The sequence below is a fragment of the Aegilops tauschii genome, chromosome 7 (assembly GCF_002575655.3).
Source record: "Aegilops tauschii subsp. strangulata cultivar AL8/78 chromosome 7, Aet v6.0, whole genome shotgun sequence".
Lineage (NCBI taxonomy): Eukaryota > Viridiplantae > Streptophyta > Magnoliopsida > Poales > Poaceae > Aegilops > Aegilops tauschii.
Genome location: NC_053041.3, coordinates 66,097,879 through 66,123,966, shown reverse-complemented (window position 1 = coordinate 66,123,966; position 26,088 = coordinate 66,097,879). Strand labels below are relative to the sequence as shown.

At 48.1% G+C, this 26,088-nt stretch overlaps 1 protein-coding gene and 1 long non-coding RNA gene across 5 annotated transcripts; both read right to left on the bottom strand.

Annotated features, from left to right (window-relative positions):
* Positions 1 to 13,828: 13,828 nt before the first annotated feature.
* On the bottom strand, positions 13,829 to 19,961 carry LOC123494841 (uncharacterized). Its single transcript, XM_045231295.2, has 8 exons — positions 17,345 to 19,961; positions 17,103 to 17,258; positions 16,989 to 17,024; positions 16,776 to 16,865; positions 16,630 to 16,694; positions 16,136 to 16,556; positions 15,519 to 15,795; positions 13,829 to 15,429 (listed from the first exon to the last, which is right to left on the bottom strand). The coding sequence occupies exons 1-8, from the start codon at positions 18,245 to 18,247 to the stop codon at positions 14,786 to 14,788; spliced, it is 2,592 nt and encodes an 863-aa protein (XP_045087230.2). The 5' UTR covers positions 18,248 to 19,961; the 3' UTR covers positions 13,829 to 14,785.
* Positions 19,962 to 20,940: 979 nt separating this feature from the next.
* On the bottom strand, positions 20,941 to 25,391 carry LOC109745873 (uncharacterized). Of its 4 annotated transcripts, XR_012189422.1 has the most exons (11): positions 24,652 to 25,391; positions 24,426 to 24,529; positions 24,150 to 24,339; positions 23,982 to 24,053; positions 23,593 to 23,765; positions 22,887 to 23,010; positions 22,701 to 22,805; positions 22,381 to 22,565; positions 21,559 to 21,647; positions 21,379 to 21,455; positions 20,941 to 21,243 (listed from the first exon to the last, which is right to left on the bottom strand). It is a non-coding gene; the product is annotated as an uncharacterized lncRNA (long non-coding RNA). The 4 variants fall into 4 exon arrangements; XR_012189421.1 differs by having other exon boundaries at positions 21,379 to 21,647; XR_012189424.1 differs by lacking the exon at positions 22,381 to 22,565.
* Positions 25,392 to 26,088: the final 697 nt, after the last annotated feature.

Below are 26,088 nucleotides of genomic sequence, written 5' to 3'. Positions count from 1 at the left end.
TCCATGGTTACGGCGCAATAAGCAAATGACACAAGCGAAGAAAAAGTAAAGACTTTCTCCCGCAACTATTATGATGATACCATGCCAACTTTGTAACAGACGAGTATGGTACCATTGTCCGTTTTGTACACGAAGTGCATCCAGTTTTTGCCGTAACCCTCTCACCTTTCTTGCACATGCTATGTGGATGAAATGATGATACCATGCCAACTTTCAACCTTTTCAGAGTTCATTTGAAATGCTTTTCAATTTCAGGGTCTTATAGCTCAAAATAATCAATAAATGTATGAAAAATAATAAATCAAGTCAGAAAGGGTTGAAAATTGATGATGTGGCTTTGAATGGTGCATTTTGAACACACAAAAAGTCAGGAGTTCAAATAAGTTTAAAAAAGTGAAATCCCTTTGTAACAGACGAGTTTCCGTATGAAATCCTGATACTTCGAAAGAGATTGTCCATTTTGTACACGAAGTGCATCCAGTTTTTGCCGTAACCCTCTTAACTTTCTTGCACATGCTATGTGGATGAAATGATGATACCATGCCAACTTTCAACCTTTTCAGAGTACATTTGAAATGCTTTTCAATTTTAGGGTCTTATAGCTCAAAATAATCAGTAAATGCATGAAAAATAACAAATAAAATAAATAAGTAATTAGAAACAAAATAATATAAAAACTTTAATAAAATATATAAGTAGAAACAAAATAAAATAAACTTTAATAACATAAATAAAATTTATGAAACTAAAATTATCAAAGTATTTTCTGTTCAAAACATTATAAGCAACCTCTAGTATTATTGAAACTAAAATTATATAAAATTGATGCAACTAAAATTATCGAAGTATTTTCTGTTCAAAATCATTGAAAGCAAAAAGAATTTTCATAAAGAACTTTTTTTGTTAGAAACTTTAATAGCAAAAAGAATTATCATAAAGTAAAATAAATAAGTAATTAGAAACAAAATAAAATAAAATAAATAAGTTTTTTGTTGTAAGTAGAAACAAAACAAAATAAATAAAGCAAAAAAGCAAACAAAAAAGGCTAAAAATAAAAATTATGCCACCTACTGGGCCACCACGGCCTGAATACGACTAGAAACCCATCCATGGGCTAGGATTCAGGCCCGCAGAAGGCCCAGTAGGCCCACAGGCATGTACAGAGAGGTTAGGCCTGTAAGCCTGCTTTAGAGAGGAGCTCAACAACTTAGGCGCACCGCACCTTATAAACAGGTGCGGCTCTCTCTCAGCTAGCAAGGTGGGACTAAACTCCCACCATCACGCCGTTGTGCAAGGCTTTCCGTCCCGGTTGGTGCCACCAACCGGGACCAATGCCCCCCCTTTAGTCCCGGTTGGTGCCACCAACCGGGACCAAAGGCCGCCGCTTCCCGCCCTTTGGGCTGCTGAAAAGAGGCCTTTGGTCCCCGGTTGGTGGCACCAACCGGGACTAAAGGTAGCATTGCTCCCGATTGGTGCCACCAACCGATACCAATGCTCTTTGTATATAAGCTGGACTTGTGAAATTTCACAACATCACCGTCAGTTCGTGCCCGACGCCCCAGCGCTGCTCCTCGTCGCCGTCGCCGTCATCGCCCCTGCCTCCGACGCCGTCCCCGCGCCGCCCTGCCTCCGACGCCGTCGCCGCGCCGCCCTGCCTTCGACGCCGTCGCCGCGCCGTCCCTGCCTCCGACTCCGTCGCAGCGCCGCCCCTGTCCCCGACCACGCCGTCGCCGCGCCGGCCCTGCCCCGCGCCCGAGCCCCTTCCCGCGGCCTGCCCCCGCGCGGCGGCGCCCTCGCCTCCCCCGTCGTCGCCATCGCCAGACGCCCCCGCTGTGAGCCGCCGCGCCGATCCCGCTCTGTTTTTATTTTGTATTAGATTAATTTTTTGTTCATATATATATAATGTATATTTCTATGTATGTGGCTATATGTAAGTTCAGAGCATGTTTTTTATTAGATTAATTTCTTATAAGATTTATTACATTAATTTTTTTGTTCACAACATGTTTTTGTTCATATATGTATTTTTTTGTTCATATGTGTATTAATGTTTTTGTAGTATATATGTAATTTTTTTCAATGTATATATGTATGTGGTACCTATATATGCATGATGAGGGGGGTGGGGGTCGATATACCCCCTCCCCGATAATTTCAACATGAGGGGAGGTCGATACCCCCTCCCCGATAACATTTTTTAGAAAAGTTTTATATATCTAGCTAGGAAGAAAGGAAGAAGGAATGAACTAAGAAGAAGATTAAGAAGAAAAATAAGAGGAGAAGAAGAAGGAATAGAGGAGAAGAAGAAAAAAATAGAGTCTATTTTTTCTTCTTCTCCTCTATTCCTTCTTCTTCTCATTTTTTTTCTTCTTCTCCTCTTTTTTTATCTTCTACTTCATCTTCTTAATATATGCAAAAGTTAGATTTTTAGAAAAGTGAGCACCCCCTCTCGACCGTGATAACTTATACCACGGGAGCACCCCCCCCCCCGGCCCTCTCGCTCGACCAAAACTCTCGAGGACACCCAAACCCTAGAAAAAAACGATGTCGGTCTCCTACCCCCTCCCGCCGCGCCCCTACCCTTGAAGCGTTGCCGAGGCCACCCCAAACCCGGAATAAGCTAGTCTACGTTTGCACTAATATATCCACCTGCTGTCATGTTTGTGTAATAATTGCCATGTTGTAATATTTGCAGAAACAATGGAGCACGGACGAGACGAGGTAGCAGAAGAGGTGTTGGGGGACATAATCTTAGCCGGAGGTGATGTCTTGTCGTATCTTAACGACAATGATGATCTGGAAGAACAGGGTGAAGAAGCAGGCTACGGTGATCGAAGAGTGGAGGAGGAAAGACATGATTATGATGGCTCCGGTGACCCAATGCTGGTGCAAGAAGGAGCCCGTGGTGACGGCTCCGGTGACCGAACAGAGTCCGGCCAGGTAAATATATTAGTTAAGCCTGTGCTGACTAGCTAATTGATGCATTCATTGTTTTGGCATGTACACATATTAATTAACTCTCGTCTTTCTTCTTTTTTCTAGCCCTCCAGATCGAGCACAACTTCGGTAAAGAGACGAGGCCCAAAGAGAAAGTTGCGCTCGGATGAAAGGTTTGAGATCACAGCAATCGCGCGCGACGGCCAACCGATTGAACCCATCCGGACAAAGGAAGCATTTGTTGCTCGGTGCGGGGTTCTTGTTAGGGACAAGATCCCGATCAGCATCCACCAATGGTATAAGCCTAAGAAGGAAGACCCTGAGGTGTCTTATGTCAATGATATGCAGAAAGATGATCTTTGGACTGAGTTGAAGGCAAATTTCACCCTACCGCCAGAGGAGGATCCGGAGAAGCCAGTTAAAGAGCAATTAATCAAGTCTCATGCTCTTAAGAAGATGGCAGACCTATTCACGAGGTGGAAGAATGAGCTAAAAATGTTTGTCGACAAAGAAGAGACACCAGAATTCATCGGCCGGTATGAGAAGATCAGAGATCACTGGCCCGCATTTGTGCCCACAAGACATCAGAAAAGAGTAAGAAGATGTCAGCAACAAACAAGAAGAATGCTGCGAAGAAGAAGCTTCACCATCGCACGGGGTCAGGTGGCTTCCTCAAAGCCCGACCTAAGTGGGCCAAGGCTGAGAATGATCTGCTTGATAAAGGGATCGAACCACAGACAATGAACTGGCCAGACCGTTGCCGGACTTGGTTCTTCGGGGCTAACGGAAAATTGGACCATCTATTAGGGAGGTGCGTTTGGACGGACGAGCTTTTGAGAATACCAGTCAAGAGGCTTCAGCACTATATCGATGCAGCGCGGGAATGGACGTTCGTTCCAGACAAAGAGAACGACGAGCTCACAATGGCCCTCGGGAATCCTGATCACCCTGGACGGACACGAGGCACGCCAGGCTCCGTTCCGTGGAAGGCTGGTTTTCCGGACGCATGCGGTTACAAAAGCCAGGAGAGGAGGAAAAAAGTGGAGCAGACCCAAATTCAGAAGCTGCACGAAAGGGTTCAAGCGCGAGAGGAACGAGACGGCAATCGACATGCCGAAACTACGCCCGAAGCTACCCCGCCATCTCAGCGGAGAAGCAGCGTGGCTTCCATCGAGCTGCTTCAGCCGGAGCATGTCTTGACGGCTCCTGCTAGCTACCCTGTGGATGCTATCACGGAGTCTCAACATTGCCACCTTATGACCCAATGGATGAAATTCAAAGTCAAGGCGGCTGTTGGCTTTGTTTTACCTACTGAACCTGGCGCAACCTACCACTGCCGGCGGATTCCAGAAGGATATGCTAGGGTGATGGTGGATGAAATAACGGACGGATTTGAGGACCTCGAGCTTGACCACCCGACCGGTGAAGGGGAGACTCGGCTGGGTTCTGCTCTGAAGACTCCATGCCTATGGCGGAAGGAGCTCATCAACCTTCCGAACTGGATGCCTCCGGCGAGTAAGGGCACTCCGCCTCCTCCTCCGGCGAGTGATCAGGGCACTCAGCCCCCTTCTCCGGCGCGTGGCGGCACTCCGCCTCCTCCTCCGGCGAGTGATCAGGGCACTCAGCCTCCTTCTCCGGCGCGTGGCGGCACTCCGCCTCCTTCTCCGCCTGCGCCGGCATGCCAGAGCAGCTAGCCTCCTCCTTCTCCACCTCGTCAGCAAGGGCTGAAGAGACCCGCCGCCGCTCCGGCTGCTCCGACGCGTCGTAGTCCTTCTCCTCCGCCTCGTAAGCAAGGAAAGAAGACAGCCACAGCCGCTCCGTCTTCTCTGCCGGCGTCTAGTAGTACAGCCAGAGGCGGGAGGCAATACAAATTCGGTTCTTCTTTGAAGACTCCAGAGAAGTTACCATACGAGAGGACCGAGGAGGAAACCACGTAGATCGTGCAAGCAGAAGTGACGAACTTCTTTGAAAGGGTGAAAGCAAAGAAACATCCACCTCTGGAGGAGAAGGTAGATCCGGTGAAAGTGAAGCGCACTCTGGCTGCCCTGACAAAACCACGAAAGTCTCCGCCGAGAGGCAACTATGAGCGCATTATTGTAAAGACATTTGCCGACGCGAAGCGGTCGGGAAGTACTGTCAGTGATCAAAGTTTAAAAGAATGACGAGCTGGGAAAAAAATTGCCCAGCTCGGCGAACAAGCGAACCAATCGTGCCCCCCGCTCAAGGTGTCTAGCGACATCGTCGCTAATGATCCGAGGATGGTGCCCGGTTATAACAATCTTGGAGATTACCTGCCCGACGATGTACATTATGATTTCTTGGAGGTGGACGAACACAAATACCATTACGGGAAGCCTCTCGTCAAAGATGAAAGATCTCTAACAACGATGATGCGAAGATTACATGATTGGTACATGAAAACCTGCAGAGAGTCTGGGGGGAGGAATACTTTGACGCTGAGAGTTAAACAGGAGCATGACCTCGTTGGAATTGAACCGTTGAATGTTCCATTTGAGGAGTTCTTCTAGTTTTTCAATTAAAAGCCCTCGATAAATCAACGATCACTTGCTACTGTCTGTAAGTAGTACTACTTGTGTCATTAAGTCTCTCTATATAGGTCAGCTCTTTCATTGCATGTATTTATAATTATCCTCACTATATTATGCAGATTGAAGATTGCGGAATTGAAGAAAAGACAAATCGGTGATATTGGGTTCATTAACACAAATCTCATAGATGCAACTGAGGTTAAATATCATGCCGAAAATACCGAGGCCAACTTGCTACGATCGTTGGTAATAAATGAAAACAAAGATATAATACTCTTTCCTAACTTCAAGTGAGTGTTACTGTCTTGTGCATATTCGGTTTCCCTTATTAGTCCAGGTTATAGTAATGTAATTGATGACTTATGCATGCGTGCGCAACTTCCACTATATTCTCCTAGAGATTAAGCTTGAGCATGGAGTAGTAACCGTCTTAGACTCGAGACGAAAAGAACCCCAGGACTATGCGGACATGACTCAAATGCTCGAGAAGTAAGTTAAATCGATCATTATCCACCATATCAGCAACTTTGTTCATTTCCTGATATCAAGTAATTGTTTTCTTTGTCTGGCAGGGTTTGGAGAAAATTCACCAAAAAAGCTCCGGGACTGCCGAAGAAGCTGCAATTTAGACACCCGAAAGTAAGTACTATAGTAGCATGTTCCGCGCATCTCCTAGTGATTCAAGCGCTAGTTTCATCAATACCATTTAGCATGCTTGCTTATCAGTTTGATTGACCTCTATTTCTTGTAAAGTGGTTGTGGCAGGAACCCGGGAATAAGTACTGTGGATACTACGTTTGCGAGTCCATCCGCTACACGACCTGTGAGCGGGGCTACTGTGACGAACAATATGAAGTGCGTAAGCAATAATATTCACAATTTTATTTTATTACCATCATTTGTGTTGAGTTTCATTTATTCATATATATATATATATATATATATATATATGTATTGACCCCCTTCTTCAAATTAGATCTTTCGGATGCGGGATGAACTCCTAGCACCAGATCGTATGCGAGCAATTCAAGAGGAATTGGCGGCATTCTTCCTTGACCACGTGATCGCTGAAAACGGAGATTATATTGTAAGAGATAATTATTGTATATATGTCGCCGGTAGTGTCGGATAGATATACGAGAACTTGTTGTTCGACCAATCTCTCGGAGAAGGAGAGGTGGTCAATATCACTTCTCTCTGTATGCATATGTTCATATCGATCTTCTGTTTTTGTTGAGGATATAGACCTTGGAGTCACCCGCCAGGAGGGGCCGGGTTACTCTAATGGTCATTGCCAGAAGCCGGATGCCAGGCTTAAAGAGAGTGGGCCGAAGATGGGCTTAAGACCCGGATATGGTTTAAAAGCCCGTAGTTACAATCATTATTATGGTAGAACTTGTAGTGTAAGGCAAGAATAGTTGAGAGTCCGAGCCGGACACTCTTATGAGCCGGCCGGGACTCTGAGAGCTGCTGGGCGTCAGCCTCCCTATATAAAGGGAGGACCCGGCAGCGGTTTAGGGACAAGAACAATCTCATCGAGAGCCAGGCATAGGAGTTAAGCTCCCTGGTCATCGAAACCCTAATCAATACCACCGCAAACTGGACGTAGGCTTTTACCTTCACCGTAAGGGGCCGAACCAGTATAAACCCTCGTGTTCCTTGTCCCGCTTAACCCATTCAAGCTTCCTAGTAGCGATGGCTCCACGACTAAGTCCTAGCTCGAGGACATCTGCCGTGACAATTCCACGACAGTTGGCGCCCACCGTGGGTCCAGCGCACGGTGGATTTGAGTTCTTGAAGGGCAGCTTCGAAGGGCTCAAGGGATAAGCTGTGGGCCGGATGACCAAGAGTCATCGTGGCACGCTCTACATCAACGATACAAACTGGGGCACCGACGCCGGCTCAATTGAGTACGGGTACCGGGTCCCCTTCGGCGGAATTCACGTGTTCATCGGCAAGATTGGTGAGCCGGGCCCTGAGCCGGATCTCTGCGCCGATCTCATCGAGACGGCTCAACGTGCACAACCCGCCCGGGCCCGGCCTGCCGTAAGGCATGCTTTTGTGGGATGCATCCATGGAGGGATCTCTGATCGATCTGTGTCTGGTGATGAGACGGCCGCCGGCTCTGACGGCAAGTCGTCCACCGATGAGTCAAACTCGTTGTATCAACTTCAAGATGGCCGGCTCATGGGTTATTCCGATGGTGACAGTGTGCCGGACCCGTTTGAGCCGCCAAGTCAGGTTGGGGTCTTTATGACCGGTGCACAGCCTGTTCAGGACCTTGCTGCTGGAGCGGGGAACCCGGTGCCCTCGCCGGCTCAGGTGCTAATGGATCTCACGGACAAGATAACGGCCCTGTTAACCGCCACGGTTGACCCGGCGGATCAAGCTCAGCATGATGCAGAGGTGGCACGGTTAAAATTGGATCTATTGAAAGCTAAGGAGGACCTCGCAGCGGAAAGGATCAGGATGGCTGCGGAGAGGGCGGCTCTCGATGCCCAAACCTAGTTGATTCAAGCGCAATCCTTCCGGCTCACGATGGATCAAAACGCGTCCAATGAGGTCCTGAGAAGGATGCATCAAAAGGCCCAATCTCGACTCCCTCCGGTTTACGATCCACGCAACCTCTTCAACACGCCAGGTGCAGGGTCTAGTAACCCGCCTGGGGTCATAGTGCCCAGGTCGGGGACCCCTATTCAGCCACAAGTAATGGGGCCTCCCCAGATGCCCCCTGCCCCGCCTCAGTACGTACCAATACCACCGGGTCATTATAACAACCCGCTGGAGAACATGGTCGCTGCGGCAGCACGGCTGGCGGCTCTTCCGGTCGACGGCGACTCTCCGACGGCTATTGAAACCCGCCGGGTCAGGGAACTCCTTCAGACAGCACTGGCACAGCAAGAGGCGTACTCCTACAGCCGGGACAGGATTCACTCGACCCCTCGTCCAGGCCGGAGCCCGAGTTACAGCCGGCACATGGTCTCAGCGACCGGCTCAAGTAACGTCCGACGCCATGACCCGCCCCCTGGCCATGGCCCGGCTCATAACGGAGTCTTTCACGCAGCAGACCAAGACAGAGCGCGGCAAGAGGCGGAGCAGGTGCCACAGTTGACGGCCTACCAGACTCCTCCGGCTTATCCGACGACGCCCGTCGATGTGGGCATCCCTACCAGGACTGGGGGTGTCCCTTGCTTAGTACCAGCTATCCGCAATGAGCGTTTACCCAAGGACTTCAAAGGCCCTAGGAAGGTGCCCAACTACACGGCTGACTTACAACCCGCAGCCTGGATCGAGAGTTACGAGATGGCCATGGAACTACTGGAGGTCAGTGAGGCGGCAATGGCCAAGTACTTCACCATGATGTTGGATGGGACTGCCCGCACTTGGTTGAAAGGGCTACCACCGAACTCCATCGGGTCTTGGGCTGAGCTGAAAGCCCGGTTCATCCAAAATTTCAAAGATACCTGTAGGCAGTCCATGTCAATTGTGGATTTGACTAACTGTAAGCAGCAGGAGGGTGAGTCTACGACACATTGGGTTCGCCGGGTTAAAGAGATCATACACTCGTCAGACAAGATGGATGCCGGCTCAGTAGTTTTAATGCTGGAGCAGAATTGTCGTTTTGTGCCCCTGAAGATGAAACTCGGGCGGCTTAAGCGTGACTGCAGTGACATGGGTACACTAATGGCGGCTCTTGTCAAGTACGCCGATTCTGATGGTACCAAGGATCCCCCTTCAGATGATGAAAGGGCAGGGAAGGGAAAGAAGAACGGCAATGGCAAGGGTCCTCAGCATAACCCGGGGAACCAAGGAGGAGGCAAGCGCAAGGCCGATGGCAGCCTCGAGTTTGTAGCCAACGCCAGCTCACAAGGTAATAACCAGCGACGCAAGGGGAGGCCCCCTCCCCGAGGCGGCGGGTCAGGACCGACGCTGGAGCAACTGTTGAATGAGCCTTGTCCAAGGCATGGCTCTAGAGAGAAGCCAGTGACTCATCTATGGAAGGATTGTGCAATAATGAAGGCCTTTAAGAATTACAACGGCCCGGGCGGCGGCTCAGGCGCCGGCGGCTTTCATGGTCCGGGCGGCGGCTCAAATTGTGGTCCTCCGAACGGTCAAGGGGGCTTTAGTCAACAGTCTGGTCAGGGCCATCAACAGCGGCAGGGGGGTTATCAGACCAATCCAAAGCAGCTTAGCGGTGGACAATATCATGTGTTTACCACCAGTTTGTGTAAGCGAGATCAGAAGCTTCATAAGAGGGCTGTGAATGCTGTTGAGCCGGCGGTTCCACGCTACTTGCGGTGGTTTGAGCAGCCTATAGTGTGGAGTAGGGAGGATCACCCTCCACGGGTGGATAATCCGGGTCACTTGGCCCTAGTGGTGGCCCCTCAGGTGGGAGGATATAAGTTCACTAAGGTGCTCATGGACGGAGGCAGTAGCATCAACATCCTCTATTATGAGACTTTTCGTCGTATGGGATTGATTGATAAAAACCTCAGCCAGTCCAACACTATTTTCCACGGGGTGGTACCTGGTAAGTCGGCTTATCTAGTCGGCAAGATTGAATTGGAAGTGGCCTTTGGAGATGAGAACAACTACAGGGTGGAGAAATTAACCTTTGAGGTGGTCAAGATAAGAAGCCCATACCATGCTATATTTGGACGGCCGGCTTACGCCAAGTTCATGGCACGGCCGTGTTATGTGTACTTACAGCTCAAGATGCCGGGTCACAATGGGACCATTACGGTTCACGGCAGCCGGAAAGTGGCTCTGGAGTGTGAGGAAGGCGATGCGGCTTATGCAGAATCTGTTGGTGCAACAGAGGAGTTGAAGTTTTACAAAGACAATGTTGACCCAACAGATATGACCTCTCTGAAAAAGCCAACTACGGAGAATGAGCCGGCGATGAAATTTAAGTCGGCTGATGAAACTAAGCTTGTCGATTTTGTTCCAGGAGATTCATCTCAACAGTTTAGTATCAGTGCCAATCTGGATCCGAAATATGAAAGCGCGCTCATCGAGTTCATCCGTGCGAATAGGGACATCTTCGCATGGAAACCTTCTGACATGCCAGGTGTACCTAGAGAACTCGCTGAGCACACTCTCAATGTTGATCCGAAATTTAAGCCGGTCAGGCAGTTCCTTCGGTGGTTTAATGAAGAGAGGCGGAAAGCTATTGGTGAAGAGGTGGCCCGGCTCTTGGCGGCCGGGTTTATTGTTGAAGTCTTTCACCCAGAGTGGTTAGCTAACCTGGTGCTCGTACTCAAGAAGAACGGCACTTGGCGGATGTGTGTGGACTACACGGACTTGAACAAAGCGTGTCCGGCTGATCCTTTCGCCCTTCCCCGTATTGATCAAATTATTGATGCTACGGCCGGTTGTGCGCGTTTAAGTTTCCTGGACGCTTACTCCGGATATCATCAGATTAAAATGGCGGTTAAGGACCAGGAGAAGACGGCGTTCATCACTCCCTTTGGAGCCTTCTACTATGTGTCCATGCCTTTTGGACTCAAGTGTGCACAGGCGACTTATCAGCGTTGTGTGCAGAACTGTCTTCATAAACAGATTGGGCGCAATGTTCATGCTTATGTGGATGATATTGTGGTTAAGTCCATAAAGGAGGAAACCCTGATAGATGATTTGAGAGAAACCTTCGATAATCTCCGGGTCTACAAGATGATGCTTAACCCGGCCAAGTGTGTCTTTGGTGTTCCTGCAGGCAAACTCTTGGGTTTTTTGGTTTCTGACAGAGGCATTGAAGCTAACCCAGAGAAGATCAAGGCCATCACCTCCCTGGCTAAGCCGACGTGTATAAATGACGTTCAGCGCTTGGCGGGTCGCATCGCTACATTAAGCCGGTTTATAAGCCGTCTGGGTGAGAAGGCCATGCCATTATATCAGTTGATGAAAAAGACTGATAACTTTGTCTGGAATGATGCAGCTAATACTGCCTTCGAGGATTTGAAGAAGCAGCTGGCAGAGCCTCCAGTCCTTGCTGCTCGGGTTGATAAGGAGCCCTTATTATTATATGTAGTGGCGAACACACGAGCCGTCAGTGTGGCTATTGTGGTGGAGCGCAAGGAGGAGGGTAAGGAGTATCCGGTTCAGCGGCCGATTATTATGTCAGCGAGGTGCTCATTGAGTCCAAGCAGCGATACCCGCATTGGCAGAAGCTTGTGTATGGTGTGTTCATGGCGAGCCGGAAACTTAAGCATTATTTTCAGGGTCATCCCATCACTGTCGTCAGTTCTGCCCCTCTTGGTGATATCATTCAGAATAGAGAGGCCACAGGGAGAATTGCTAAGTGGGCTATAGAACTTGGACCTCATGGTCTCAAATACGTGCCACGCACTGCTGTTAAATCTCAGGCCTTGGTGGATTTCATCAATGATTGGACAGAGTCACAGGTGCCCGAGCAGAAGCCGGATAACACATATTGGACTATTTACTTTGATGGGTCCAGGCAGTTGGAGGGCTCGGGGGCTGGAGTCGTGTTGGCTTCCCCTAAAGGTGACAAGTTCCATTATGTGCTACAGTTGCTTTTTCCTTGCACTAACAACGCGGCTGAGTACGAGGCCTTGCTCCATGGTCTTCGGATGGCTAAAGAGATGAGCTTAAGCCGGGTAAGGTGCTTCGGTGACTCAAACTTGGTGGCTCAACAGGTATCAGGAACGTGGGATTCCAAGGACCCTCTCATGGCGGCTTATCGCCGCGAGGTTGATGCCATTGCTGGGCACTTTCAGGGTTACCAAGTGGAACACATCGATCGCAGGAAGAACGAGGCGGCGGATGCTTTAAGCCGGCTGGGCTCTCAGCGAAAACCGGTGCCGCCTAACACTTTCCTGGACGTCCTGTATAGCCCTTCTGTTAAGTTGCCTACAGAGGAAGATTTGGCTGTCCCTGACCCGGAGGCACGACTGGTGGCGGCTCTCCATATCATACCAGACTGGACAATGCCGTATCTGGCTTACATGACCCGGGGCGAGTTGCCGGAGGATGAAACTTTGGCTAGGCAAATAACCCGGCGGGCTAAGTCAATGATCGTTATCGATGGCGAGTTGCATCATCGCAGTGTTACAGGGGCGTTTCAGCGTTGTGTCTCCCCTGAGGAAGGTCAAGAAATCTTGCGTGAGATCCATGAAGGGGATTGTGGCCATCACGCCGGCTCAAATTCTCTTGTGGCCAAGGCTTTTCGCCATGGTTTTTATTGGCTGACGGCTCATGCTGATGCGGAGGACTTGGTCAATAAATGTGATGGTTGCCAGAGGTTCTCACGACGGGCTCATGTGCCGGCTCAGGAGCTGAGGATGATCCCAATCACTTGGCCCTTTGCGGTCTGGGGGCTTGATATGGTTGGGCCTTTTAAAAGGTCCAAGGATAAGAAGACCCACCTCTTGGTGGCAGTTGACAAATTCACAAAGTGGGTGGAAGCTGAGCCAGTTAGCAAGTGCGATGCAGCCACGGCGGTTCAATTTATGAAAAAGGTGATTTTTCGCTTTGGCTTTCCGCACAGCATTATAACTGACAATGGCACCAATCTATCCAAGGGCGTCATGGAAGAGTTTTGTCAACGAGAGCATATCCGGCTTGATGTTTCCTCAGTTGCTCATCCTCAATACAATGGCCAAGCTGAGAGAGCTAATCAGGAGATTCTGAAGGGCATCAAGCCCCGGCTTTTGGTCCCTTTGCAACGGACGCCGGGTTGTTGGGTGGAGGAGCTGCCCTCCGTGTTATGGAGCATCAACACTACTCCTAACAGGTCTACAGGCTTCACGCCTTTCTTCATGGTTTATGGGGCAGAGGCCGTCCTCCCCAGTGACATCCGTCATGACTCACCTCGAGTGGTGGCTTATGTCGAGGCGGACAATGAACAGGCGCGCCAAGATGCTCTTGACTTGTTGGACGAACAGCGTGATGTGGCCGCAGCTCGCTCCGCGATTTACCAACAAGACCTGCGCCGTTATCATAGTCGCCGGGTTAAAACTCGGGTCTTCCAGGAAGGCGATCTCGTGCTCCGGCTCATCCAGGATCAAACAGAGGCGCACAAGCTCTCCCCGCCTTGGGAAGGACCCTTTGTGGTCAGCAAGAACTTGCACAACGGGTCATATTACCTCATTGACATCCGGGAGCATAAGGATTCACGTAAGTCGGAGGAAGAGACCCGTCGTCCGTGGAACATAGCTCAGCTTCGGCCTTACTACACTTGAGCCACCAGCTCTCGTGATGCACATATTTCTCTCAGCCATGTATATATTATGATAAGCGATAAAGCAGGACATCTGTCCCTTTTTTTCCTCCAAATATGCACGTGTTGTTTTCATTGCAAGGTTACATGCTGACTTAAAGGAGGATCCGGCTTATGATCGTATTCGAATCTAGCCGTAAGCAATAAGGTCACTTGGGGGCTTCCTGTTCAAACATGGGTCGTATTCGAACCAAAGAGAACATAGCTGTCGATACCCATTTGATTGGCAAAGTGCCGAGCTCATTGGGGAGTTTTCCTTGATCATATTTGAATCATGGTTTCACCCCTTTGGGAACCGACGTGGATCGTATTCGAATCAGCGTCGTTAAACAATTCTTAAAATCACTTGGGGGCTTCCTGTTCAAACATGGGTCGTATTCGAACCAAAGAGAACATAGTTGTCGATACCCTCTTGATTGGCATCGCCACACCCACTGGGGGCTGTATGATCGTATTCGAATCTTAGCATAACCCCTTTGGGCCGGGTCTCTGGTCGTATTCGAACCGGAAGCTCCTAAGTTCTTTTGTTTCATTATAGGGTTCTTCTGATCATTTCAAGGTGTGTATGGCCGGGTCTTACTTGGCCGGTTTAAACTTTGATTTCCAGCGATAGTTGGACACAATGGGTGTTATTAAGACAGGTAAACCGGAATTGAGGTGCCAACCTTATTACTCGGGTTATCGAAACCAGAAGTATGCTTGCAGGCCGCTAAGTATGATATTACGGCTGCATTAAGGATATAATTGGAGCTCAGTCCTTTTTGATTCATATTCCGGGTTATATATCTAAGACTTATGATTCTCAGGGCGGTAAGCCGCCTCGAAACTTGTGATTTGCCCTTCTATGCAGGATAATTAAAGACAGCTACTTTGAGATTAAGGAAAACAAAGGATTGATTATGACCCGGAGAAACATAAAGGAGACAACTTCATCAGACTTTAACATTCAAGGCGTGCACGATGGCACGGCAAGGATAAAAGTATTGGTCCTACTCTATTACAAAGACTCATTGAGTCCAAAAGGGTGGAACATTGTTTGGTAAGCCGGCTGCAGAAGCTAAGACACTTGCTGGGTGGAAGTCTCCGGCTCATTCCTTTCTTCTCCTCCGGCTGTCCCCAAGGTCTGGAAAGTCGACGACTTCCAGTTGATGCCGCTCAGCGCCCCGAATTGGGCTTCCTCGTCAATTAACCCGGCCAGGTCAATCTCTGGGGCAAAGGTGTGCTGACGAGCCGGCGGAATTAAACTCAGAGCTTCATAGCGAGGGGTTGGAATCCACTGATTTTCTGCGTTATAACCCGGCTGGTACTTGGTCAGATCCGTATCGTTGCCAATAAGAGTCGCCACCGGGCGCACGATCTTCACGCAGGAGGCGAAGTCCTTTTGGTCGAAAGCCGTGCCATCTTCCTTCAGACTTGGATAGCCGAGGGCGATGTCTGCCGGGTCTAGCTCCGGTAGGAAAGCCTTGGCCCGGCTCAGAGCGGCGATCGCTCCGGATCTCGCAGAGGCCCGTCGCAGCTCTTGGATACGTTGCGGCAGGACGGCGAGTCGACGAAGAACCTCCGCCAAGTGAGTCGGCACCTCGTTGGATAAGGCTACCACAGCTAAGGCACGTTGTGACCCGGTGTAGAGTTGCTCCACCAGGGTGTACACGGCCTTTAGCTTGGTTACCACGCTTTGGTTGAGGTTGGCACTTCTGGAACCTGATTCATAGAGCAGGACAAGCCGCCGACCAGGGTGAGATATGAGGCGTTAAAATTTTAAACTGGATGAAAGCCGGCGGGTGACTTACCGAAGATTGCAGCAACCATTTGAGACACTTGGCGCTTTAAGCCAGAGAGTTTGGCCGTCTTCTCTGACAGGGCCCTCTCCGCCTGATCAGCCCGGTTCACCAATGCGGCCTTTCCTTCGGCCCACGCTTTTCGTTCAGCGTCAAACTCTGTCTTCAGCTTCTCTTGTGAGGCGATGCTGGGCACGAACTTGGCATTTGCCTTCCGGGTCTCCATCTCTTGCATCTTCAGCCGGTTCTTAAGATCGGCAAGGTCAGCCTCAAGCTTCTTGCCAACAGCCTGTATAAATGTCTGGGTTATAGCATGAACAATTGCTATACAAATTTCAAGTCCCAAGTGTTTTCCAAGCAAAGACTCTTGGCACTTGGGGGCTAATGCATGTTCAATGTTTCTATTTACAACTTTCCGGTTCATGCGAGTAAGCCGGAAGATAAGTCCCAAGTATTTTCCAAGCAAAGACACTTGGCACTTGGGGGCTAATGTGTATAGAAGGTTCTTATCTACAAATTACCGGTTTAATTGGCTAAGCTGGAACTTCAGTCTACAGCATATTCAATCCTAAGTCGTTGGCTTGAGGGCTAGCATGGAAAAAGTAACTAAGAGGACAGAAGGATAATACCTCAGATTTCTGCTGGATCTGGGTCACCATGGCAACCTCTGCGTCCCGGCTCTTGTGCACTTGGTTGACGTAGCCGGAGACGAGCTCTCCGATGCTCAGATTGGCGTAGTCAGTTAGATCCAGACTGACCCGGTGGGGCTGCAGTACTTCCCCCTTGGCAGAGCACTTGGCCAGTGCCGTAGGCCTCCCCGGCTCAACAAATTCGGTCCGGGTGATTTCCACGTCCGGGTCATTTGTTGGTTGAGCCGAGCCGGAGGCCTCCGGGTCAGCAGAAGCTTCTACAGGTGCCGTGTCCATTGGAGTGGTGGCTTCGGGGGCGGAGGCAGCTGGCGGTTCTTGTACCGTCACCTCTGGCTCAAGCAAATCGGGCTCTCCGGCCGACTTGGTTTTCTTCGCCCTCTTGGTGAGCTTTGCCTGGGCACTGAAAGAACAACAAAGGTTAGTATAAAAAGTATGAGCAAAGACCAGAACAAATATAAGAGGGTTATCATTACCCGGGCACGGTCTTGAAAGTTGGCAAATTCGACTGCATAGAGTCGCCGGAAGAAGGGGAAGTCTCCTGATAATTTGAATCAGAGGAATTAAGCGGTTGGCGTATAACACCCGCAAAAGGATGAAAAGGGTACAATTTTGTGGTCACCTCGGTCCGACGTTTCCTTGATGCATCAGGTAACCCGGAGGAGAGGTCAGCGTCCTTGTTGGTCCGGGTATGCCGCCGGCTTTCATGAACCTGTCGCTTCAAAATAAATTGAGGATCTTGGTAAGCTAAAGGATGGGAAAAGCTTACTTTCCGGGTTACTCTTCGGGTTTTCAGCCGTGGCAAGGGCTCCGAGTCGGAGGAAAGTATTGTTACCTCTTCAACCACCGGGTTACTGGCTCCGGTGTCCTCCTGTTGATAAACAACATTGATAAGGCGGACAGAACTAAAGCAACAAGTATAACAAGAGCTTACAGGTTTAGGAATTACCTCAGACTCGTAGCTGTCACTCAGCTGCAACAGCTCCGAAGCAGTGGGCCTACTTCCCTTCTTACGGGGAGCGGCTTTCTTGGCGGCTTCCTTTGCCTTTCTGGCCTTTTTGGCGGCGTCATGGTCATACTTGACCCGCCAGAACTTGTCATCAGCCTGAAAAATACAATGATGAATCCTTAAAACGGTTCAGATGAAGGTTATATGGAGAAGAAGATAAAATGTTAAAGTCAGTGGCTTACCGCTGGGGCTGGGTTGGTCTTGCAGAAGGGGGCTAACCCGGTCCTCCCGCAGTCTGCCAGGCTCTCGTTCAGAAGAGCCTTGGTCATATCTTCTGCAACGTCTTCTGGAAGATCATTGCGGCTGTGTCTCTGGGGGTCATCCTTTCGTCTTGTGTACTCGCACATTAAGCCGGGGCGGCGGCTCAATGGGATCACCCGCCACGATATCCAGACCCGGACCAGATTAATTCCATTCAGACCATTGCCCAGGAGAGCCTTGATCTTGTTGATGGTGGGGAGCAGAGGTTGGCGCTCCACTTGAGTCAGCTTGTCTGATAGTGGGTGAGTCGGCTCCAGACGCGAGGGGCGAAAGCCGGGCAACGGACTCTCGTTAGCCGGCGACGTGTCTTGGCAGTAAAACCACGTCAGATTCCAGTCCTTGGGGTGGCTGGGCGGCTCTGCGTAAGGGAAAAGGCAGTCCCTACGCCGCTCGATGGAGATGCCACCTAACTCCAGACTTGGCCCATTGGCGCACTCATTCTGACGGTTCAAGTAAAAAAGCTCTCTGAAGAGCAGCAGACTAGGTTCTTCTCCAAGGTAAACTTCGCAGAATACTTGGAAGTTGCAGATGTTGGACACTGAGTTGGGTCCTATGTCCTGAGGCCGCAAGTCGAAGAAGTTTAGAACGTCTCTAAAAAACTTTGAGTCAGGCGGTGCGAAGCCCCGGCTCATATGATCCGCAAAAATCACTACCTCCCCGTCCTTTGGCTGTGGTCTCTCTTCTGACGGTTCGGGGGCACGGTAGGACATGACGTCCTTCTTGGGCAGGTATCCGGACTTAACAAAATCTGCTAGTGTCTCACTGGTGACATTGGACCTCATCCAGTTGCAAGTGATGGAGGCTTTGGGAGCTTTGGGAGGCATGGTGAAAGTCGGCAGTCTATGACAAAAAGGAAAACGTCCGGATTAATTATAAGCCGGAGGAAATCTACAGCTCAAAGTCAAGGTGGCGGCTTATGAAGGAGACTAATGGTATATACCTAAGTACAGCGGGTTATTTAAGCCGCAGGGGCATTCAGAATAAATTGATTATCTACGGCCTTATCACAGCTAAGCCGGAGGATTCTACGAAGCATGATTTTCTTTAACCCGGAAAGTTCTATGGCGTGTGGTTTCTTTAAACCGGAAATGTAAACCGCCGTGATTCAATGGTTGCCGTTTTTTTACTAAGTGTGGTAAAATAGGTTTCGCATATTGCAGTAACTATTTCGGATCAAAATGGTCGGGCAAAAGAAAAGTTTATAGACCTAGAAACAGAAGCGAGGGAGTTCTTGGGCTCGAACAAAGTTCTTATGCAGTAAAAAGAGAGCTGCTTGCATGTAAAATGGGTGCTAAACAGTCACCGCAATAGTTCTATGCAGATCTAAGATCAAAAGGAGGCAGTAAAAATCAAATCTACTGAGGCCCGCGAAGAACTACGAAGAACAGAGGGATAACGATGAAACCCTAGTGCGGATCTGCCCCATGGAGTAGCAAGGACTCACTGATGTTGAAGAGGAGCGGAGGTTGCCGCCGTTTGTCTGGACCAAGTCAGGGTGATGCAGCGGCCGAGGTTGACGAAGACGGGGGGCGAGGCGACGGCGGCAGAGTTCGAGCTCGGGTAGAGGAGCAGTGGCGCGAGGAGGAAGAAGGGTGGCAGAGAAGCCCGTCGGGCCGGCCTATTTATAAGGGCGAGCTCATAAGTGGGCGCGAGGATCAAGGAGTCCACGGCGTGGTTATCTCCTCACGAAACGCCTCGATTTTCGGGATGACAGTAAATGTAAAGATCCGTTGCGGATCTGGCGGAGTAAAGAACGGGCTTAATGGAAGATGACGTCACGGCGGATTATCCGGAGTCCAGAGGATGACGTCACGCCGGGTTACGGTCTTCACACAATTGTAAGCCGGCGATTTTCTGTCGAAGGAATTGAAGATTGATATGAGCCGGCTCAAATCAATCTGGGGCCTAATGTTGAGGATATAGACCTTGGAGTCACCTGCCAGGAGGGGCCGGGTTACTCTAATGGTCATTGACAGAAGCCCGACGCCAGGCTTAAAGACAGTGGGCCGAAGATGGGCTTAAGACCCGGATATGGTTTAAAAGCCCGTAGTTACAATCATTATTATGGTAGAACTTGTAGTGTAAGGCAAGAATAGTTGAGAGTCCGAGTCGGACACTCTTATGAGCCGGCCGGGACTCTAAGAGCTGCTGGTCGTCAGCCTCCCTATATAAAGGGAGGACCCGGCAGCGGTTTAGGGACAAGAACAATCTCATCGAGAGCGAGGCATAGGAGTTAAGCTCCCTGGTCATCGAAACCCTAATCAATACCACCGCAAACTGGACGTAGGCTTTTACCTTCACCGTAAGGGGCCGAACCAGTATAAACCCTCGTGTTCCTTGTCCCGCTTAACCCCTTCAAGCTTCCTAGTAGCGATGACTCCATGACTAAGTCCTAGCTCGAGGACATCTGCCGTGACAATTCCACGACAGTTTCCTTCATTTGCTTACTAGCTAGCGTGTCTAGTCCTCTCCATACGTATATAATACGTAGCGTCGACCAAGCACGGAGACAAGAAAGGACACTTCTCTCTATTAATTAGCTAGCTAACACAATATATGAAACACCTAAATTAACCCCCCAAAACCCCCAACCCCCCCCCCCCTTCAAAAAAAAAACAAAAACGCCAGCCCCTGAAATGCTGACGCGTGGATGCCTATTGGTCCCGGTTAGTGCCACCAACCGGGACCAAAGGCCCTCCTGCCTGGGCTCGCCGCACCGGCCACGTGGAGGCCCATCTGTCCCGGTTCGTGTAAGAACCAGGACTAAAGGGTTAGGGCATTAGTAACGACCCTTTAGTCCCGGTTCAAAAACCGGGACAAAAGGCCCTTACCAACCGGGACAATAGGCCCTTTTTCTACTAGTGTGATATGAACCTTCTAGCAATCCATAGTACTAAGCATTATAATTTGTAGATAGCAACCTGCAACTTTGCCTCTTCCATCCTCAGACGACAATTTCAAATCAGGAGTTGGTGGCCACTCATTAAATTTTGACTTGAACGGTACAGTTTCGTATCCCTCGACCATTTTCATAACATGTGATTTTGTTCGGGTACCATCATTGAGCAATATGTGGTCAAAAGTAAAGGATACTAAGCATGCAGCAACACAAAATATAAACCATTAGCATGCTTTGATTGTAGGATTAGGAAAATGTTTCTAGAGAATGTTATATGATATTTCACCAAGGTGGTACTTCTTCTAAAATCATCTGAATATATAATGTATTAATTTTTTCTTTCCCAGACAGAAACAAGTAAACATTTCGCAAGAACATGTATTAGTTCATGCACCCAGATTGCTCTAGAATATTATCATACTTCTCTACAAGATTATATTTGACTGATAGGAATCAACTTGATGTGTTATAATATGTGCTAGCTAGTGAGAATATTCATATTCAAAAACTGGCAACAACTCTCCAAGCGAAATGCACCCAAACATCGTTTCTATAAAGCAAATCATGTGTCGACGATTTAAAATCAATAGTCTCTAGCTGTCCTTCAAAACTGATAAGTCACAAAAAATGCTACCCAGTTCAACATTTTCAAGAGTTAATATATCTCATAGTCATGGATGAATTAATGCTGATAGCAAATTACTCTTATTGACTACTGATGATATTGCGCTTTGGACATTTAATGTTAATCAATTACCATTGCAATTTGGCCGCAGCTTTCATGTCTTCCCGAGTCTCTAAATGTATCTTCCTCGGAAGAGGAGCAACGCCATCAAACAAAGCCCGAAATTCCCCAGCTTCAGCTTGTAAAACAATGCAACTTTAACCTCTCACAATCCAAATCACAAATGACATAACTCTCTGCCAATGTGGACAATCACAACACATAAAGACATAAGGCAAAAACAACTACACAGGCAGAAGATCAGCTAACATGGAAGCACCAAAAAGAATATCTTACATAGATGCACCCACGTCAAGGAAGAACGAGATTACCTCACACTAGGTTGAATGGTAGTGTAGTATTGGAGCATGCTCACTGAAGAAGCCAAGTCTTCCATCGGGACAAGGGACTGCAGTAACAGCAGCACAAACCCACTCATGAGAGTAAACTGTTCCAAAATGGAACACCAAATTTCATGCAGGCTTGATGACAGTTTGGAGCTGAATAAATACCTTTTACCGATGCGAACTTCCTGAAAGCAGTATACCCTTCAGGCCATATGTGCATTTTGTTATGGAAATGGTCTGAATCAGATACTATCCTGCCAGGAAAGAAACTCGCACAATCAGGTTTGTTATACACTAAGAAGAACGAACAAAGGAGGAAATGCAGATGCATATATAAACATAAACATGCAAAGTTCAGCCAGCACCAAGAAAAGGGGTGAGCAGAAGATATACAACAACATGAACAGAAGATGTATGTGCCAAATAAGAGCTCCATATATGCTCTAAGGCATAGACTGTCATCTTAAGTAATGTTCAGAATGATTTCTCTGATGGAAACCTTCTATGCCTACATTAAACACAATCAAAATGGAGTTTCAATGGTATAATTTTATGGCACATAAAGTTAAATGACAAAATATGAAGACACAACATAAATTGGAATGGAGGGAGTAAATGGAAATCAATTATTTCTTGTAAAGGGTTATGGGTAGGAAGAACAAACTAAAACAGATCAGTGTTTTGGATTATTGGCACTAGTGCAATATGAACTGCATCATCATTGAACGTATAACATATGTCCATATCTCTGGAACAGATATAATTCCACTATCCAGAAGTGCCAAGTCTGCTTGTGTCTCCCACCAAGGAAAACTTGCATAAAGCGGCAGCATCGTAGCTCAAAAGGGCAGTCCAAGATTCAAGTGAGAAACAGGGCATCCTTGAAATGGGTAGGATGGACATGCTTCCAGATCATTTTTTTCATCTTTAAACGCTGGTTACTCTATTTAGAGGGGGGGAGCTACTGTGCTATTTGCTCAAACATACCTAGGTTGCTCACACGAAGATTTCCTAGTTCTATCTGAGTCATTTCAGCATCCTCTCCATTTTCTTCTGATAAATTATTACAAGAGCCTATCGTGTCATCTTGGCCATTATCATCAGAACCATCATTTTCAATGGATTTCCGAAGTTGCAACATATTTTCTGGAAGCTTTTGTGCGAGGAGAAACCTATACAATCGATATTTTTTAGTATCATACCAATAGGGCATCATGCAAGATAACAGAAAATCTCTCAAGTCTGATGTGTATTCAGGAAAAAAACAATTATTGCTTAAAAATATATAAGAGGTTCTGGACTCATACTCCTTGGCTTTTTCTAAGCCTCCGGAGAAGCGTGTTTGCTTGCATTTGAGATGCAAGGAAGAAAGAAGGCCATTCAGAAAGGGCACCGGCTGCTTCTACTTAATCCTGAGGTATAAACACAACTTTAGTGTACTGCTTCGAAAGAAAAAGAAAAATATATGCTATTATCTTTTCACAAAACCAAACCTTGCAAAATCATGGGTGCCAAAGAATTGAACAAGTATTGATTGATCAAACCGAATTGACTTCAGGGCCCGGCTAGCATGAGCATTTGACTCGTCCACTATGACAACTGGCCACATTGCATGACCTGTTGAGGCACACAAGGCTCTTTACACGAGAACAAATTCCAAGTCACTGAGAAAAGCGAGAATCCTACAGGTAAAAGGGTGCACTGAAAGATGGCAAATCAACCACATAACTGAATGAAACAATTTAACAAAAAGGGAAATCCATGTCACTTGTTTACTTTAGGAATGTAGGAATGTGGAGAAAATAGGACTAAATGATCAAATAACAAGTTAATGTCGGGTAATTGAGGAGATGAATACGAAAATGTCAAATAATAAATCAATACTGGGCTTAACATTAGAAAGCATTTTCTGTAAAAAGAGACAGTTAACCATCTAACACATGTGATGTGCACGAGAAATCTAATAAAGTTGTAAGTTGATGCAAAACTACCATAAACACTAGAATAAATAAAGTATCACACGGTAAAAGTTCAAAGTAATCTGGACAATGACTATAAACAATGCAATAAAACTTGTGATGGCAGAAAGAATAAATGGAAAGGACCATTGGCATCTAATCGCAGTTAACAACTAGAAGCATCGGCACTCATAAGGAAAAGACATAGTTGTACCTGTTATTTTAGCCCACACTATATTACCTGGATCAAGACCTTGGTAGTCATGAAATCTGACAGCAAGTGCAAGTAGCTCATCGTATCCCTTCTTATATCCAGGTTAGATGATCCAAATTTCAGGTTCAGGCACTTCATTTCCTCAGATGAAATGAAAAATTTATCATTGCATTAGCTAGGGTAAGGTCTTCATACTTCACCTGCAGTTCGTTTAGCTTTAGATATCAACTACACGACATTTTACATGGCACTCTTCATAGTGCAGACATTACATGGAAAACAGAGTGGTAGATAACAGGCCTTTTAGTAAGGAAAATGCAGAAAAAAAAATTAAAATCTAACTGAGGACAATCCTCTCAGCCACAACAATTTTTCATGAATAAGAAAAATAAGAACCAGGTATATAGAAAGCATACAGAATTCTTGGTTAGTTCCGTGTAGGCCGTGATGGAACCCTTGTACCAATCATCATCTTTGGGCCAGAAAACCTGCATTCACCATCAAAATTTAGGCCCCAGTTTTGCTGCATTCCATATAGTGATGAAACAAACACATGCTCAGAACAGACGTCGTCAAGAACTTACCTTGCACACTAAACCGACAAACGCCTACGGATCGGCACCCTGAATTTCCAACTGGCGACAAAGCCAGCGTCAAAATTACACGGAGAACAAGTATTCTAGTTGGCTGTTCCTTGTTGCTAAAGCCGTGAGCAGAGTTTCATTGCGAAGCAAGCACATATCGACATGAGTCGTCATCAGAATATATGAACAACTAAGAGGAATGAATAATTAATCACATAAACAAAAATAAAAGACATGGGTAAACTTGCAGGAGGGGTAGTATATAAAGTCGATTACCACTATCTTCCAGCCACCTTCTTGACGAGCCTAAACCCGGTGCGGTGCAGCCGGTGCTTTTGTGATTTTCATGGAACATCTTGTAGGCAAATATAAAAACGAATCTGCACAAACAAAGATGATGGTTCTGGGCATTAAATCATGGCATCCCTTAAATAAAAAAATAGGAGTGGAAGAGAGAGGTAGGATGCTATTCAGGAGGGACTGGAGGGGTGTTGGCACCTACAGAGCTCAAATAGGCGACGTTGGTGGAGCAGAGACTTGAGGCGTTCCATACAACTCGGCTATGGCGGCGTTGTGCGCGTTTCCTGTTGACCAGGGCGCCACCTCGAACCCGTCAACTTCCACCAATGGGAACGAATTGATGAACAAGTCCACAGGGACTATGGCCCCCAAGCCGTCTTCTTCAATTTTGACGCAGACTTCGTCGTGGGGCGGGAGCAGCGCAGCCATTAGCTGAGACTGGATCTTCAGGGCAGGGAAGGATGGATCGAAGCGGCGCTCTCCTTCTGCACTCCCCCTCTGCGCCTCGGCTGTCGTCGCCCCAGCAGCTCCTCCCCGTCTCTATCTGCGCCCAATGCAGGCGGGGCAGACCCCAGGCTGAGCAGCTCGTGAGCGGGCGCTTCCGCCACGAGCCCCTGCCCAGCGCCTCCTCCACCAGCTGCCGCGATGCCAGCGAGGACGGCCGTGGCTCCTCGAGCCGCGACTTCTTGCAGCGACGGCAGTAGTAGACGATCACGGGAGGCTTGCCGCCCGCGGCGGCGGACGCAGAGCTGCGGGGCTTCTTGCGGGGCGGGCCGCGGGCAGGGAGCGGTGGAGGAGTAGACGCGGCTGATGTCCGACGCCGGAGGAGCCAGGATGGGATGACCGGATGGTGGAGGCGCGTCGCTGGCGCGGACGGGCGAGCCCTCATGCGGTGGATATGGGGGGCGGCGGCGGCGGCGGAGATGCAGGGAGGGGATGGGGCGTGGGGCTGGAGAAGATGGAACGAGAGAGAGGTCGCCTGTGCGGGTTTCCTTTCTATAGCGTTCAGGTTCCTCCAGTTGGCCACCGCGTTCAGGACCCTCTCATTCAATTGGCCAGCACGAATCTTTCTCGCCATTGGCTACCACGAACAGTGCCCATGTGATGACGTGGACGTCGCGAGCGAGCGCCCTTTGCGCGACTAGTAAAGGGTTCAATTTAGATACAGAACTCCTACTTCTTTCTAATATATTTTTTATATGTACAAATGACCTAATTAAAAGTGTTTTGTCCGGTTCATGATATTCTTCTCCGGGTAATGAACCATAGAGCCTTTGGTTTTAGACTTCTATTGCGACGTCATTATTATGTTATACCTAATTCGAAATTTATGATACACGTGAAAAACATACTCAAGTTACATGAATGCATTATTGTTGGAAATATGCCCTAGAGGCAATAATAAATGGTTATTATTATATTTCTTTGTTCATGATAATTGTCTATTGTTCATGCTATAATAGTGTTATCCGGAAATCGTAATACATGTGTGAATATATAGACCACAACGTGTCCCTAGTAAGCCTCTAGTTGACTAGCTCGTTGATCAACAGATAGTCATGGTTTCCTGACTATGGACATTGGATGTCATTGATAACGGAATCACATCATTAGGAGAATGATGTGATGGACAAGACCC